Genomic DNA, 16371 nt, shown 5'->3' with positions numbered 1-16371 from the left:
CTCCCAGACTCATATCAACACAAAACCATGATTAGTCAGAGGGTAGTACACGATCAGAGGAACAGTGTGAGCAGGTCTGTTTTTCCTCTACATGCTATATTGAATAATCCTGCTCCATGAGGCAATATATCCAGCAGAACACTGAAAACAGTAAAAATTTGTTTCAACAGGGGCAGACAAATTGATGTGACAATCAAATGTGGGATCTTGAATCTATGACTATAAATAGGGGACCATGTACTCTGCTGTGCTGAAGAAATTTAATCCAGAAAATCATTTCATGGAAAGCGAATTGGAAATCATATCAGCTCAGATATTTTAAAAAGGAAATGTTATGTAGAGAAAGAAAGAAAAAAAAAAGCTTGTATCTGTATAGCGCCTTTTATGACATCAGAATGTCCCTAAGCGCTTTACAGTCAATGTAAAATGTAGTCCCTATTGGAATGTAGGAAATGAGGCAGCCAATTTGTGCACAACAAGGGCCCACAAATGCAGAGACAAATACCAAATCTTTGTTTTTGTTGAGGGATAACTGTTGGCAGGTTACAGAAGAAAATACATTTTTTGAATAGTTCTGTGGGATCTTTTACATCCACCTAAGTGGGAAGACGGGGCCTCTCATCTGAAAGCTAGGTTGACAAAGTATTAATAGGGTTCTAGCATAACAGTGAGTAATAATAATGTTGCTGGAACAAGCAAACCAAAGATATGACCTCATTGCCTAGTTTATTATTTTGGTTTGGCTCCGAGTCATTCCAGACTTCAATTCACTGCTTCCTGTGCAAGCTATACATACTTCATAAACCTCATGTTCCTTTAATACTCTGATATATAACAACAAGACAAAGATACAAGTTTTGATTGGTGTCTGCCTAAGTTATCCAAATAAATTAATTTGCATTGAACTGCCTCATTACAGAATTAGGCATTGCACTTCATTGCAGCATCCTAAGCAGAGGAGCCACAAATTAAATGAAGTCAATCTCATTTGAGTTCTTGTTGAATACAAATCCCTAGACACAGATGGCAAGAATTTGTCATTTAAATTGAAAAGTCAGTTTACTTAATAAATATTAAATAACAAATGTCATACTGCTGCAATGAGGTACTGTGGGATCAGGGTACTTTTTCAGTAATTTGGGTTGTAAGATCTTATGCACTATGATCCAATGGTGCTGCATATGTCTGTTATATAGCAAGCAATCTTTTAAAGGGGAAAAGTTTGTTTCTCTATTGTGCAGTTTTAGTTTTTCCTTTGCATGCTAAATACATTTAATGTGTGTTTCAGCAGACAGAAGGTGCCTGCGCTTACCAGTCAGTCAAATTCTACTTAATGCTGATTTATGATTGTGCATGCCGTTTGTATAGTTTAGTCTGTTTATAGCTATGCCATGTAAAATAGTTGACAATGTACATGGGCCAAATCCATCAATATGATGCAGTGGAACTCATTTAAATATATAACATTTAAACAAATAGAAGGCTATACAGTATTACATAAATACTTACCTAACAGATCATTTTACTATGCAATAATTAATGATCACAACTTTTCTGTAATTAACATTTTTAAGAATGCAGCATTTCATTTTCAATTGGAGTATGGCTCTCTTTCTTCCACTGTTTAGCTTGCTAACTATATCTGTCTGTCTACCTATATGAGAATTGCATACTTAGTGGCTTCTTTAGCTCTTAGAATAGTGGGGGATCCAGGCAAATAATTGTCTCCCTGGTCTGGCTGCGTTTTTACTTTAAGTTTTAGCTCACATAGGCTATTGAAGCAAACTGTAACATTGCAGCAGCTTTACTATTATTATATAAGTTGGTCAAATCATTTTTGTGAAGACGATATCTCTTTAAGAATAAAACATCTTTAAGAACATTATCCAATGCCTACAGCTCACTGTATGTACAGTACATTGTTTTGGTTCTTCCTTATAGGGTTTTCCTCACATTTTGCACACAATTCCCTAACCAATAAAAAAAAAACCCAAAACTTCTTCCCAGGCATCATGAGCTAGTTAGATGACATTGACAACCATGGGTTAAGCCTCCAGTTTCATTTCCTTTGAGGGAGCGATCCACCCTAAATTGACAGGATGATCCGGGTTCATGCTGTGTGGGGAATTGTAAAGCGCATTAGTTCCTTCAGCAAGTGAAACAACGTGGACATTGAACTTTCTTTAAGTTTTTCTCATTGATAGGCTTTATATTTAGTAGCTATAAAGTGACCTGATTTGGTGTGTTCTAATCTCAATCAATAACAAGAATCACTTGCCATTTACAGTGAGACTCTGGAACTCAGCGACTGGAAAATGTTTCTGTCGGTTTGAATGCACCTGTTGGAGGATTTAATTTAAAATATTTCAGGACTGGGTAAATTCTGTTTATGACATAGATAATACATGAGCAAAATTTATTGAGCACTGGCATAATTTGTGCATATATAAATGTTAAAATAATCACCTCTGACAGAAAGAATGCATAGATGATTATTTTAACATTTATATATACACAAAATTTTGTGTGCACTCATAGGTGTTTGGAATCTATTATAAGGTAATGTTAGCTAGGCTCTTTTTTCACTGTTCAGTGACTTAAGACGAAAACTGTGTGATGTTTAAGCCTTTGTCTGAATTATGATTATTTTGTTAATTCAAAGGGACGTAAGGAAGAAGCTGAAAAGTACTTCTTGCGATCTATTCAGCTTGATCCAGCAAAAGGAAACTGCTACATGCATTATGGTGAGTTCATTTTTAACTCGGTGTTTAACTTAGCCCTAGTTTTAGAAAGGATCAAGACCTTGCAAAACACCACTGACGCCCACAGGATGTCACAAAATGTTTCATGGCTGATTAATTCATCTGCAGTGTAAAAGCTATAATTTTGTGGCCATAATTTGTGTACAACAGAGTACCACAAACGACAATGAGATACATGATCTCTGTTTTCATGGTGTTGGTTGAAGGATAAATGTTAACCAGGACCCTGGGATAGCTGCCTGCTCTTCTTTGATAAAAGAAAGAATAAATTCCATTTCAATAGCGCCTTTCATGACCTCCATCCATCCATACTTAGGCATTGGCCACCAAGGGTGGTAGGCATTTCTATCTGTTCACTGCACGTCTGCACACCACTGTCATTCCTCCTTCCATCCAGTTTCTGATGTTCTCCACTCATCCAGTTCTTCTCTGACCTGGCCTGCTCTTTCCTGATGTTTCAAGTTTTATTGTTGCCAACACCAGACTCTCACCCCACCTTTTCCAGTAGTTGCACTTTCTCAATTTCCACTTCTTCACTTCAGTCAAAAGCCCAGGGGATGCTGGGACTCTGATTTTCCTGCAGACAAATTCATTGATTCTTCACTCTGCCCAGTTGATTTGAAGGACCCTTTGCCAGAGGCAGATTTCAAAAGCTGTGATCACTTTCTCATCAGCCTTATTGAGGGCCCAGCTCTCGCACCCATACAGCGCAATGCTCCACATCAAGGATTTTTCAAATTGCTTTTTCAAGTGCAGGCTAATGTTGGATGTCCTCCATACTTCATTCAACTGATGGGTTGTAGAGCAGGCAACTGGAAGCCTTGTCTTGATTGCATTGCTGCTGTCTCCATATGTGGTCACTTTGGATCCCAGAACTTGAAATTGATCTACCTTAATTACCTCAGGATGGCCCAAAGAACTTTACAGCCAAATAATTACTTTTGAAATGGACCCACTGTTATAATGCATCCAATATGGCATCCAATTTGCACACAGCAAGCTCCCACCTGTAGCAATGAAATATATGACCAGGTACATTGTCTCCCTCTCTAATGGAGAAAGATGCCTATGGTTCTTTGGGGTCTATGGCTAGTTACCTTTCTAATCTGTGTTTAGCGCTGCTGTCTGAGGGATACATATTAGCTTGAAAACTGGGAGACCTTCTGTGCTCTTTTCAAATATTGCGATAGGATCTTTTATGTCCACTTAAGAGGCCAAATGGTGACTCGATTTAATATTTCATCTGAAAGACAGTGGGTGGAATTTAATGCCCCCGCCCATCAGCAAATTTGGAGGCATGGGGGCCTTTAATCAGGTAGGCGGGTGCAGGGTGGATATCCTGCCATCTTCTCACCTCCGCCTAACACTAATTGAGGCCCCTGAGTGGGCAATTAATGCCTACTTAAGGGCTTCATTCCACTGCCACTGGTATTCACCCACTTTGCCCATCAAACATAATCCGTCCATGTCATGTGCCATTTGCAGTCTGTCCTATCATGAATCTACCATAATTATTTAATCATTAAAGGGCATTGTATAGAATGTGATACTGAGGCCTAAAGATAATTCAACAAATTGCCAGAGTATCTATCCTGACAGCTCCATCTATTCTAGCCTTCCATCTATCCCAACCCTTTAGCTCGAGGTAATTAGTTTCTAGCAGTACCTATTGTGTTTCAAAGCCTAACCCCTGTCTACATCTAACCTTCAGTCCCATTCCTAATTAGATATTTAATCAGCTCTTTTCTTAAAGGAGTTAATCAACCACAGTAACCACCTTTGCTGAAAGTTTTATTTTCTAACTGCCTCTTACTGTGTCAGGAAGAAATAACTCTTCCTTGAGGCCTGCTCGATTTCTCCTTGTATCCTATAGCCCTGTGATCAAAATCCAAAGAAAGTAGCCCACTTATATCTAATTTATGTATACTTCTCGAGATTTTAAAGATCAATGTCCTTGTTAATCATTATTCCTTCATTAAAAACAAATACAACTTTGAGTCTTCCTTTATTACTTAAATATGTCAATCTTTCTTGCTCATCTGTGAACATTTTTCTCTTACTTTATTGATGTACATTCCAGTATGGTGAACAAAACTACACAATATAATAAATGGGGTCTTCTCAATGACCTGTACAAAATTAGAACAACTTAGTTCAATTTATGCCCTTGAGATGCTATCCAATACTTAAGGTATTGGTGTATTGGTTTTGATGACTGGATTGAGAGAAACAAAAATATCCACATTTAGACAGTGTTTAAAGAATATAATGAAGTTTTTCTTGCAGTTTGGTGACATGATGTTTAGGTTGCTTTTTTGTATTCATTCATGGAATGTGAGTATTGCTGGCCACTGCCAGCATTTATTGCCCATCCCTAACTAACATTGAGAAGGTAGTGATAAGCTATCACCTTGAACAGCTGCAGCCTTTATACTGTAGGTACACCAGCTGTGTTGTTAGTTAAGAAGTTTCAGGATTTTGACCCGGATGGCTAAATGAGTGAGTAATAAAACAATTACCCTAAATAAAACTTTAAGCTTAAAAAAAATTCTAAACCTCCTGATCAAAACTTGCAAGTTAGAATTTTTCTACAGAATTTTCTGTACTATCTTTTGTATAATGGATTGCAAAATAGGTTACTCTTTGGATTGTACTTAAATATAGTTGGTGGTCTTTACATGGTAAATGGGAGATTGGAGTACTATTGTGAAATACAGTGAATTGCATGGGACTGAGGTCAAACCATCTTTGGACTACTGTTAGCAGCTGTGTCGAAATAGCTTTAAAAGCCATTATTGGCACATGGCCTGGGATCAAGAATAAAACATAAAATAATCAAGTAATTTACCCTTAAATGACAATAAAAATAATAATCAAGTATAACCATTTTAGTTTATTTATAATACTTCCATTAGACGTCAAAATTCTAAAGATCACATATGTGTTTATAGATTGGGTAGAGCTGAATTGAAGGACATACAATGTGCCACACAGCGTCTCAAATTCAGCTGGGAAACTTCAATTGAAGAACATGTATTTGTTTAAAAGATTCTGATTTTCAAAAGACCTTGATTAGTATTTAAATAGAAACTGTGGAATTTCTATCAACTTTCTGTTTGACCTTCCATTTGAAGCTATGATTATAAACTGTTTAGGCACAACTTTCTAGAGGCATTGCCACTGCCAGTTTACATTTCTGTTTATGCCAGTGGGACAAAATATAACTCATTGAAGATAACTGACAGCAGATTTGGAACAAGAAAATATATAATAAAATAACACTCTTCTGCATTTTAGTTCATTAATGATACTGGCTTATAGCTTTGAGACTACACTGCCGAACATTAGCAGACACATTCTTAATGCATTTGTGTCATATTTGTATTTCTGCTCTTCCATCAAAGGTATTAACCTATTGAAAATAAAATTAGTGGCATAAAATTTTGAGTCTATTGAATTAATGGAGAGAGAAATTTCAGATGAATGACACTTCGCATTTTTTTGTTGCTGCCCCATGTAATTTCAGGACCTGAGTGTTTTAAATTATTCAATATTATAAATAAGAAAGACCTTGCATTTAATTAGCACATTTCACGACCTCAGTGCACCCTAAAGCACTTTACAAGCAAATACAATTTATGAATAGCAGGATCTCACGGTCATGTGATAATGACCAGATAATGGTGCTGGTTGAGAGACACCAGGGAGAACTCCCCTGCCTTTCTTCAAAACAGAGTGCCTTAGGATACTTTATGAACCAAGGGCTCAGTTTACTATTTTATCTGAAAGACAATACCCCTGACAGTGCAGCATTCCCTCATCACTGCATTCATTTTGTGCTCAAGTCTCTGGAGTGCGGCTTGAACTCACAACCTATTGATTCAAAGGTACTACCATTGAACCAAGGCTGGCCCCTCTCCAACTTAGCACTGCTTAGAGGTAATTTTCACCCTCAGATCAGTGGAAATGAAATCAATTTAATGATTTGTTTAACAGCCATGTATCACACATTAAAGTTAAATACAAACACAGAATATAGAAATTTAAAAATGTTCTTACAGGCATTGATAAACTAAACATAAATAACTAAACTGTACTATCCTCAGTTTTAAGGTTGTCTTCAATATTTTCTTCTCTAAAGCTGTTCATGTTCTGTTGAGATTGGAATGGTGAAAATGTAACACTTTGGAACCACTGTTAAATCCAGAGTTTTATGCAATGTTATTAGTAATAAGTTTCTAAGCCATTTTAGAATGAATTGTTGTTTAGCCGTTTTGCCTTTGATAGCTTGTGTGCACTGCCCAAGATATTATAAAAGTCCTCAGGGCTGTTCCTAATAGTATTATGTGTCTTCATAAGAAGATCCACAGAAACACTGGAGAAACATTGTAAACAGCATTTTCCAGGTTACCAATGAAATGCTTATTGTTTAGTCCCTGAAAGAGGGAACTTGCTATTAAAATACTATCTTTTACCTAGTTGCTTTTATTTAGAAACTTGGGAGAATGCATGGTATTAAAATTAACTCCTTTTCCAAACTCTTTCAATGAAGAAATAACCTCAAAATTTGGAAATGTGATAGCTGGGCATAGGGAGTCCCTGGTTCTGCTCCTTTCCATTTGACTAGTAAGTGGCAGATAGAGGTGTTATCCCTTGCAAGCCAAACAGGAGGATCCTGGTAACAGTGGAGTTCCAGCAAAGCTAGATCCTTGCCATGTTAGGAGAGGATTTGGCCCCAGTTGGATGGTCTGATATTTGAAAAGGAGTCGAGGCTGTCGATTCTAATGGCCTTTTTCTGTTCCTAAGAAACACTTGTATTTTTATGTTTTCTCACAGGTCAGTTTCTGTTAGAGGAGTCTCGTCTGGTGGAAGCTGCTCAGATGGCAGAGAGAGCAGCTGAACTGGATAGTATGGAATTTGATGTTGTCTTTAATGCAGCCCACATGCTCAGGTTCGTTCCTTCCTAATAATGGGTTGCATCATGAAATGCATTTTAAATTAGACTGTTGGGCACTATGGATTCTGTTATATGACATTAATTTGGAGGGAAAATAAGCATTTTTCTAAAAAAAAAAAATTTAGGGGCTAATATTTCAATGTGGCAGACTTTCAAATCCATTTAAAAAGCTGCAGCATCATGCCGTAATTCTGTATCCCTCTGTGCCTAATTTAACTTGGATGTCTTGTGTGCTAAAGCATTTTTTAGAAAAACATACGTACTTGATCTGAGTGACCTTGCATAGAGCTCTGAAGGGCAGGTTGTAGTAAGTGCTTTGCTGGCATGAAGTATTTGGAGAAAGGAAATGATATACTATATACTTTTACAGCTAGTCTGTCTTCTAATGAAGTTCACTTGTAAATGACCAAAGTTAACTTTTTTTTGCAGTGTATATTAGTTTTCACTGGGAGTCAGTAAGTGGAGTGGGTAAAAAACCACAATTGGGAACAAATGCATCCATTACTAACTTTGGTTCATATGGAGAAAATCATTTCAAATAGACAGTAAGCAGGTAATCCACAACAGCATGGCCTATAAATTAAGTCAATCCCTTCTCTTGAGTCAATAGACCAATACTTACTTCTGCATTAATTCCTGGTGCAATTATGCTTAGAGTTTGTGGAAAAAATGAATAACGGTTTTCTCCAAGAGTAAAATATACTTCAGATTGATCAGTGTTTGAAGGAGAAACAAAGGCTTATATTTAAGCTGGCAGGCTTCATAATTGCTGCCACGACCAGACCAGAGAGACAACTTTTATAGAATACAACTCCAGATCTAACTTCTGTTTGCTTGCAAATGCCCTCCAACCATTATATTAAATTTGAAAGAATGCACTAATCTTGGATGCTGTTCTGAGAATCAGCAAATAGTAGTTCACATCTCACCTGACTTAAATGTTCTCAGCTGAGCTTAGATATTTATCTATATCTCATCAAAAGATATAAAATTCTTATAGGATGTGACGGGAGAGACTATTTTCCTTGGCTGAGGAGACTCGAATTAAGGATCATGGTCTTGGGATGAAGGGCTGGCTATTTAGGACTGCGATGAGGAGAAATTTCTTCATTTGGAGTGTTGTGAATCTTTGGAATTCTCTACCCCAGAGGACAGTGGATGCTCAGTCAGTAGTATGTTCAAGATTATGAACAATCGCTTTTTGGGCACTAAGAGAATTGAAGGATATGAGAATAGGAGAGGAAAGTGAAGTTGAAGTAGAAGATCAGCCACGATCTTATTCAATTGGGAACAGGCTCAAGGGACCATTTGGCCACCTCCTACTCCTATTTCTTATGTTAGTCAAAAACAGGCTTAAGCATATCATGGACATCTTGAATGCTGATTTAATTGCCTGTGAACTGCGTCAAGTATAGACTGCATATGGTGAAACCCCATACTTCAAAATTCAGCCCTTTTACATTCATCATGTTCACTTTGTATTCACTAAATAATCTTTGCAAAGTACTCAATTTATCATTATTACAGAGCACAATACACACAGTCACTTTTTGCATAAACTGCATGGTTTAATTTATTTTTATATCCTATCAAAATGTAAAAAATCTTAGAAGTAATAACAAATACTCACATAGCGTAGGGAATTGTGAAAAGGAAATCTTTTACTCTGATGTGATTCACAGTTCCCGATGAAAGAATACACTTGATGGTAAACAGGTGAGTGGAGTGCTGCTAAGTCACATAAGCACTTGTGCTTCATTTTAATGTCATGTGAAATATCAGCCAAACTTGCAATAGAGTATTACTTCCGATCCATAACTATTTTTCCTGAAATGTTACATGAAAATCGTTGTTGATGATGAGTTAGCAGATGTACAACAATAAGTATATGAAATTAAGAAGTAAACCTTCTGGACGCTTGAAACACTTAGCTGAGGACTTACATGCTATCAACAGCCATATTTGTGGGAGAATCACACTTGAGGTCAAATAACTCGTGCTGCCCAGTCATTAACGGTGCTGCACTCTGAACTGAGACCTGACTGTCCCACCCTCAGTACAGAGTGCAGCACCATTAATGACTGGGCAGCACAGGAGTTATTTGACCTCAGTCTGATTCTCCCACAAATATGGCTGTTGATAGCATGTAAGCCTTCAGCTAAGTGTTTCAAGAATCCAAAAGGTTTACTTTTTAATTTCACATACATATTGTTGTATATTATACTGCTAACTCAACATCCTCAACGATTTTCATGTGACATTTCAGGAAAAATAGTTTCTCAATCTCTGGGATACTACAACAGAGCCAGTGCATAAACATGTCGAACTGACATCACCTCGTGGTGGAGAATTTATCACCAATGTTATTGCAAGTACACTCTCAGCTTCACAAAAACAAATACATTTCTTTGTAAGATCAGGACTGTTGAGGAAGACTGAGGAGTAATAGTCATTTGCAGAAATGAAGAAGTATTGGCTATAAATGTTAAAGGTGTCAGTATTTGAAAATAAACTTGAGGTGAGATCATACTATTTGACTATTGTAAAAGTTTAAATCAGGGCCACAATGAAACAGTATATTTTGACTTTGAAGCTTCATTTATGTGGCACAACATAGTTTTGGCTGCCATTTCAAAGTAAAATGGCAGTAGTTGGAGGATCAAAGTCATGGGTAAGGGAAGTACGTTCAAGCCAAGCAAAGTAGAAACTGTCTGAATGGGAGGCTTGAAGTCACATATTTATCCTGGCTTAATAGATGTAATATTAATAAATTGCTTTTCAAATACTCAAAGTGATTTCTGTACTAGCACACTCACATGTGTACATCATTGATTGGAGGCAGCCTTTATAGGGGTGAAGAACTGCACAAATCTGGTCCATTGAAATTGGTATTTATTTTGCAGCAAAAAGGTAACATGTTTCAACTGGGAGCACAGAGCGAAGTTAAGTTTGCTAAAAATGATGTAAGATGTTATTTTTGTTCCCAGGATGTGAGTGACATTGGCAAGGTGACATTTTTAATCCATCTCTAGTTATTCTGAGGCTTTAAGGTTCAAGTACATCATTGCAGGAGAGAAAGGCAAGGATTGTAGGTTTCCTCCGCTGAAGGACATTAGTGAACTAGTCGGTTTTTTACTGCAGTTCAGCAGTTTTAGTGCTCATCTTTCTAGTATCAGTCCCAAGGTGACCTAATTTGTGGAATTTAGTTTCACAACTTGCCTTGATGAGATTTGAACTCATTACCTCAGTATCCAGTCCAGTAACCACTATGCTACTGGTATCTGCACTGATATTCTTCCTTCTGATTTGTCATCTGTTTTAATTCTACTCTTGTGCTGGAATCTTCCATTCCAGAGCATAACTTTGGTGGTGGGCACGGAAGTGGGAGTGATTTCTGCTGGGGATAGGGGAGATGCAGGATGGCTAACCATGCACGAACTTGCGCTGTTCAGTTCATTACTCGCCGATTCTTGCAGCAGGGCAGGCAGGAAGTTGCCATCCCCACTGTTACCTCATGGAGTCAACAGTCGCCATATTTGAAGGGCACCCGGACAGCCATTCACTCATTGCAGGCCAGGAGCATCAGTCTGGCTGTCATTCCAAATTCTGCCAAGACCAGAATGTCACAGAGAAGGCAACATGTGGCCCCACAGTTCAGCAAAGCTCCCTGGAGAATCTCCTTCAGACCTTCCAGGAAAGGCTGGAGCTGCTGTTTCCCAGGGATGGCAGCAGGAATCCCTCCCGTTTTACCACGGTAGCCTGGACGGAGGTTGCAGCGGAGGTTAGTGCCTATGAGACTCACAGGAGAACTGCCCAGCAGTGCAGAAAAAGGATGACTGATCTTCTGTGTGCCACCAGGGTAAGTGGCATAGTCTACTTACTGCAAAGTGACACTCATAAGGGCATCTGAATGGCCTACTCCTGCCCCCATGTTCCTATTTTCCTATCAGGCAGTGTGAGTGTGCAAGTGCACAGGGATGTCAGACAGGAGTATGAGTTGAAGGACTTAGCAGTAGATGGGACATGTGCACTGAATGTGTGCCATCCACTTCATGCTCTCAGTGTTCTATCGGTTACAGGACATCCTGCTTGTTAATTGCTTACTGGAGAGGGCTCAGCAGCTGGCATTGACATGCATGCTCCTAAACTGCTCATGCAGTTCAGAGCTCTGAAGATGAGTCTTACGGACTCGAAACATTAAACTCTGATTCTCCCTCCACAGATGCAGCCGGACCTGTTGGGCAGAATTTTACAGCAGCGGGATTTTACGTTCCCACTGAAGCCAATGGGGTTTAGAATGTCTCACCGCATTTTACGGCCCCGCCCCCGCTGAAACGGGGCCGTAAAATTCTGCCCGTTGAATTTTTCCAGCATTTTCTGTTTTCATTTCACTTGGAGATTTGTTTGACCTGCTTGTTGCAGTAGACCTTGCGTAAAGGGTTTGCAACCAAACTGTACCAGACCACATTGAAGGACTGGGGTTTAGTCCATGAGGTGAGCGAGAGTAGAATGGGCTTGTGTGCTGGACCCATGTGAGGACTGTGAGGCTATCCATGTGATGCATCAGCAGCTCTAACAGACCTCTGCAGGGTCCATGCAGGAAAGATATTTAACCTGGCTGGGGTGTCCAGAATGATCACAGTCTTGCACTAATACTAAGACCATTTAGGACTGAGACTTGTAGGAGTCTCTGTGATTGGAGGGTCTGGAGTGCTTGCTACTCAACAAGCAGTAGTGCAGGTGAGGTACTCTGAGTGAGTGTACTCCAAAGAAACCTCAAAACTTTTCAGCATGATAAAGGTGTCAAGGGATATGGGTTTACTATGGATGAGTGACAATTTGGGAGGCAGGAACACGATCTTCTCTCATCAATCTGCATGGAGGAGCGATTTCGAGGGGACAAATGGTGTTCTCATGTTGCTCCTCCCTGTAGATCCATCTATCTGGTTCCATCTGAAAGGCCTCTCTGCAAAGCCTGCCCCCTGCCACTGGGAGCAGGTGTGAGGGTGACATGAGTGCACCTCTGCCGAGATTAGATTTGATATTATTTCCAAGTTACCGTGCACATGGACTTTGAGAGAGCATGGGAAAAATCTCAATTCCCCTGACAGGTGTCTGAGGTCGCGGGAGAATGGAGTGCTTTGCAAGCTCTAATACATGCATTTAGCGCCAGGGCTCTGTATATCTGCACAGTTTGGCACATGCAAAGGATCAAACCACCAGCCGGGCAGACGTTAAATAGTGCAGCTTAATTCAGCTATCATAAATCAAGGTACATTAGAGCAAAGTATAATGTTTGTAACCAAAAAGGTGCTGGGGCTTACCAGCTAGCAGAGGATAGAAAACCAAAAAGTTAAGGAAATGTGTCAGCAGCTTACCCTGCCTGGAATCTGGTAGCTATCAGATTGTCACGGGCCTGTCTGCCACATTGTACTATTGCATTGGCCTCTGCATGTGCCTCCAGGACATCCTGGTCTTTGTCATCACCATCCCCGTCACCATCCTCATCGTCGGACATACAAACATACAAAATAGGAGCAGAAGCAGGCCATTTGGCCCCTTAAGCCTGCTCCACCATTCAATAAGATTATGGCTGATCTGTTTTTGTTTCAAGTTCTACATTCCCATCTCCCCCCAATAACCTTTGATTTGCTTGCCTAGCAAGAATCTATCTACCTCTGCCTTAAAATATTCAGTGACCCCACTTCCACTGCCTGCTGGGGCAGAGAGTTTCAAAGTCGTACAACCCTCTAAGAGAAAAAAAATCTCCTCATCTCTGTCCTATAATCCCCAAATTTTAAACAGTGCCCCCTAGTTCTGGACTCACTCACAAGAGAAAACACCCTTTCCACATCCACCTTGTCAAGACCGTTCAGGATCTTATATACTTCAATCAAATCTCCCCTCACTCTTCTAAACTCCAGTGGAAACAAGCCCAGCCTGACCAACCTTTCCCCTTAAGACAACCTGCTCATTCCAGGTATCAATCTGGTAAACCTCCTCTGAGCCGCTTCCAATGCATTTACATCCTTACTTAAATAAGGAGGCCAAAACTGCACACACTATTTGGATGCAGTCTCACCAATGCTGGAGGAGACATCTTGGTCTTCCATGGCCAGAATTTTACCCCCATCAGGGGCGAAGTTCAGGAGCGGGTGCATGGAGGCGCGCTGCCGATCAGCACCCCCAATCGGGAGGGGGGGAACCACCATTTTATGTGGGTGGGCCGATTAAAGCTCGCCCAGCATGACGTCTGCCAGGAAGCGCTAAGCACTCCCAGTGCGGATGAGCTTGGTGGGTGGGGGGGGGTAGGAGGGGGGAATTCCCTGAGCCGAAAGAGTGCACTCATCTACCTGAGGCTAAGTGCTGCCTCAGGGAGATCGGCTCCACATTTAAAAATGCTAAAAACACAAAAATAAAATTTCCCTGACATGTCCCCTCATGTGACACTGTCACATGAGTTGGGACACGTCCATCACTTTTAGTTAAACTTTTATAAACCTACATGAAACCTCATCCCGCCCGTGGATGAGGTTTCATGCTTTCTCTGAAGCCCGCCAGGGCTCCTGGCCCTGTCAATTATCTGAATTGTTTTATTAATGGCCTCAATAGGCCGTTGACAGGTCGGCGGGAGCACAGCTGATTCGGCTGAGCCCCCACCAACATGAAAATTGAAATGACGCAGGGTGACGTCGGGAGTTCCACCTGTCATCATCCTGCATCGGCAAGCAGGCCCATGTCTCCCTCAGCCAAGGATCATGGGATGAAGGCCTCTCTGGCTAGGCCAGCATTTATTGCCCATATGGGGATTAAGAGACAACCACATTGTTTTGTTGTGGGTCACATGTAGGCCAGACCAGGTAATGGCATTAGTGAACCAGGTGGGTTTTTACAACAATCAGCAATGGTTTCATGGTCATCATCAGACTTTTAATTCCAGGTTTTTATCAAATTCAAATTTCACCATCTGCCATGGTGGGATTCAAACCCAGGTCCCCAGAGAATTACCCTGGGTCTCTGGATAACTAGTCAGTGACAATACCACTATGCCACTGTCTCCCCTTTGTAGCATGATGTTATGCAGGGTGCAGAGGACAACAATGATTTGGGGCACTGTGGTGCGATTTGGAGAGCCCCGCCTGAATGATCTTTAGGGCACCTATTGTTTGCTCAGTCGTGGACCTTGTGGAGGCATGTGCGCCGTTGTAGCTCTCCTCAGCAGCACTCTGTGGACAGTGAACTGGTGTCATTAGCCAGGCCTTCTGGGGGTATCCCTTGTCCTCAACAAGCCAGCCCTGCAATTGCCGAGATCCTTCAAAAACCTGTGGCACCTTGGAGTGGTTCATCATGTAGGCATTGTGAGAACTCCCTGGGAACCGAATGCAAACATGCAGGATGTGGCTTCTGTGATCACAAGTCAGTTGCATGATCAAAGAGTGGAAACCTTTCTTACTGAATGTGAATCTTGAACTTGATGAATGTGACTGACTATTGCCAGGGACCTCTGAAGGCCACACGTGTGCAGTTACTAGCGCCCTGCCCTTGTGGGAAACCTGAGATTGCTGCAAAATCCAACACTTTTGCAGTCCTGGCTTTCGGGATCCAGGTGGAATTGGACAAATTGGTGTGCTCTCCTAAACAGGGCATCAGTCACCTCCCGGAGGCAGTTGTGCGACACTGACTGGGAGATGCTGCATAGGTCCCCTGTGGAGCCCTGGAAGGAACCACTGGCAAAGAAGTTTAAGGTGATGGTGACCTTTAATGCCACCGGCATGGGATTGCCTCCAAGTTCTTGTAGCCCAGGTCCTTTTGGAGAAGCTGGCAGATGTGAGCAACTACATCCAGCACATCCCAAGGCGCCTCTAGCATTGCCTTTCACTCATTTGTAGATAGCTGCATTGTCCTCAATATACCCTTTGTTGGGCCAATGCCCACATCGCACTGTCCCCTGGTTACCAGCATCCTGACTTTCTTGAGGCCCTGCTTCCTCTTGCTGCTCAGGCCATCGCTCCTTCTGGCCCTGTGCTAATCTGCGATGGGTCATCCTCCTCCTCATCTAGATGAGAGCTAATAGAAAGGCAGGGTTTGCCTGGAGCCTGCATCAACTAAACCTCAATGCATCTATGAATGAATTGTCGAAATCAGTCTAATGAGCATATTCTTTGCAGACTTGTGTCTATCTTAGAGCCACCATGCCAATGCTAAGCCCTGTGCCTGGCTTCTGACTAAACATGGTATCCCCATCTCACCCCTTCCAGGCGGAGGACATCCTGGAGGAACAGAGATAGATGTTCCTCCTGTTCATACAAAAGCGTGCATGGAGACATTGCTCTTTGACTGGAGAGATGATAGCCATATGCGAGAACCCTCCCACAGACACTATTCAGCTTGCCTCCATTACCCTCGAGACTCTTTAGAGACCATTGTCTTGGCAGTATAGAAAGACTTACCATGTGAGCCCTTAATTGTCAGCCATGACCATTCACCTGGGAGGATGGAGGTTTGGAGTCGGGAGGTTGCTGCTGCTCACCAGCTGTGCCCCTTGGAGGCATCCACCTCCCTCCCTCCCTCCCTCCCTTCATTCCTGTCTCTGACAACAGCAGATGGCAAATTGCACAGAATGAACGGCAGCTCCACACCTTGCTGGGATCT

At 41.2% G+C, this 16371-nt stretch overlaps 1 protein-coding gene across 5 annotated transcripts in view; it reads left to right on the top strand.

Annotated features, from left to right (window-relative positions):
* Window positions 1–16371, top strand: part of LOC144696533 (protein O-mannosyl-transferase TMTC2-like) — a 207474-nt gene that overhangs the window by 170019 nt on the left and 21084 nt on the right. For all 5 annotated transcript variants that reach the window (XM_078567932.1, XM_078567927.1, XM_078567928.1 and 2 more), the window contains 2 exons: window positions 2663–2744; window positions 7599–7713. In XM_078567932.1, coding sequence (XP_078424058.1) covers window positions 2663–2744; window positions 7599–7713 — 197 coding nt within the window. The remainder of the gene's footprint in view (window positions 1–2662; window positions 2745–7598; window positions 7714–16371) is intronic.

Source organism: Cetorhinus maximus, chromosome 22 (assembly GCF_964194155.1).
Source record: "Cetorhinus maximus chromosome 22, sCetMax3.hap1.1, whole genome shotgun sequence".
Taxonomy (NCBI): Eukaryota; Metazoa; Chordata; class Chondrichthyes; order Lamniformes; family Cetorhinidae; genus Cetorhinus; species Cetorhinus maximus.
The sequence above is the reverse complement of the archived record's forward strand: the minus strand, read 5'-3'. Positions and strand labels throughout refer to the sequence as shown.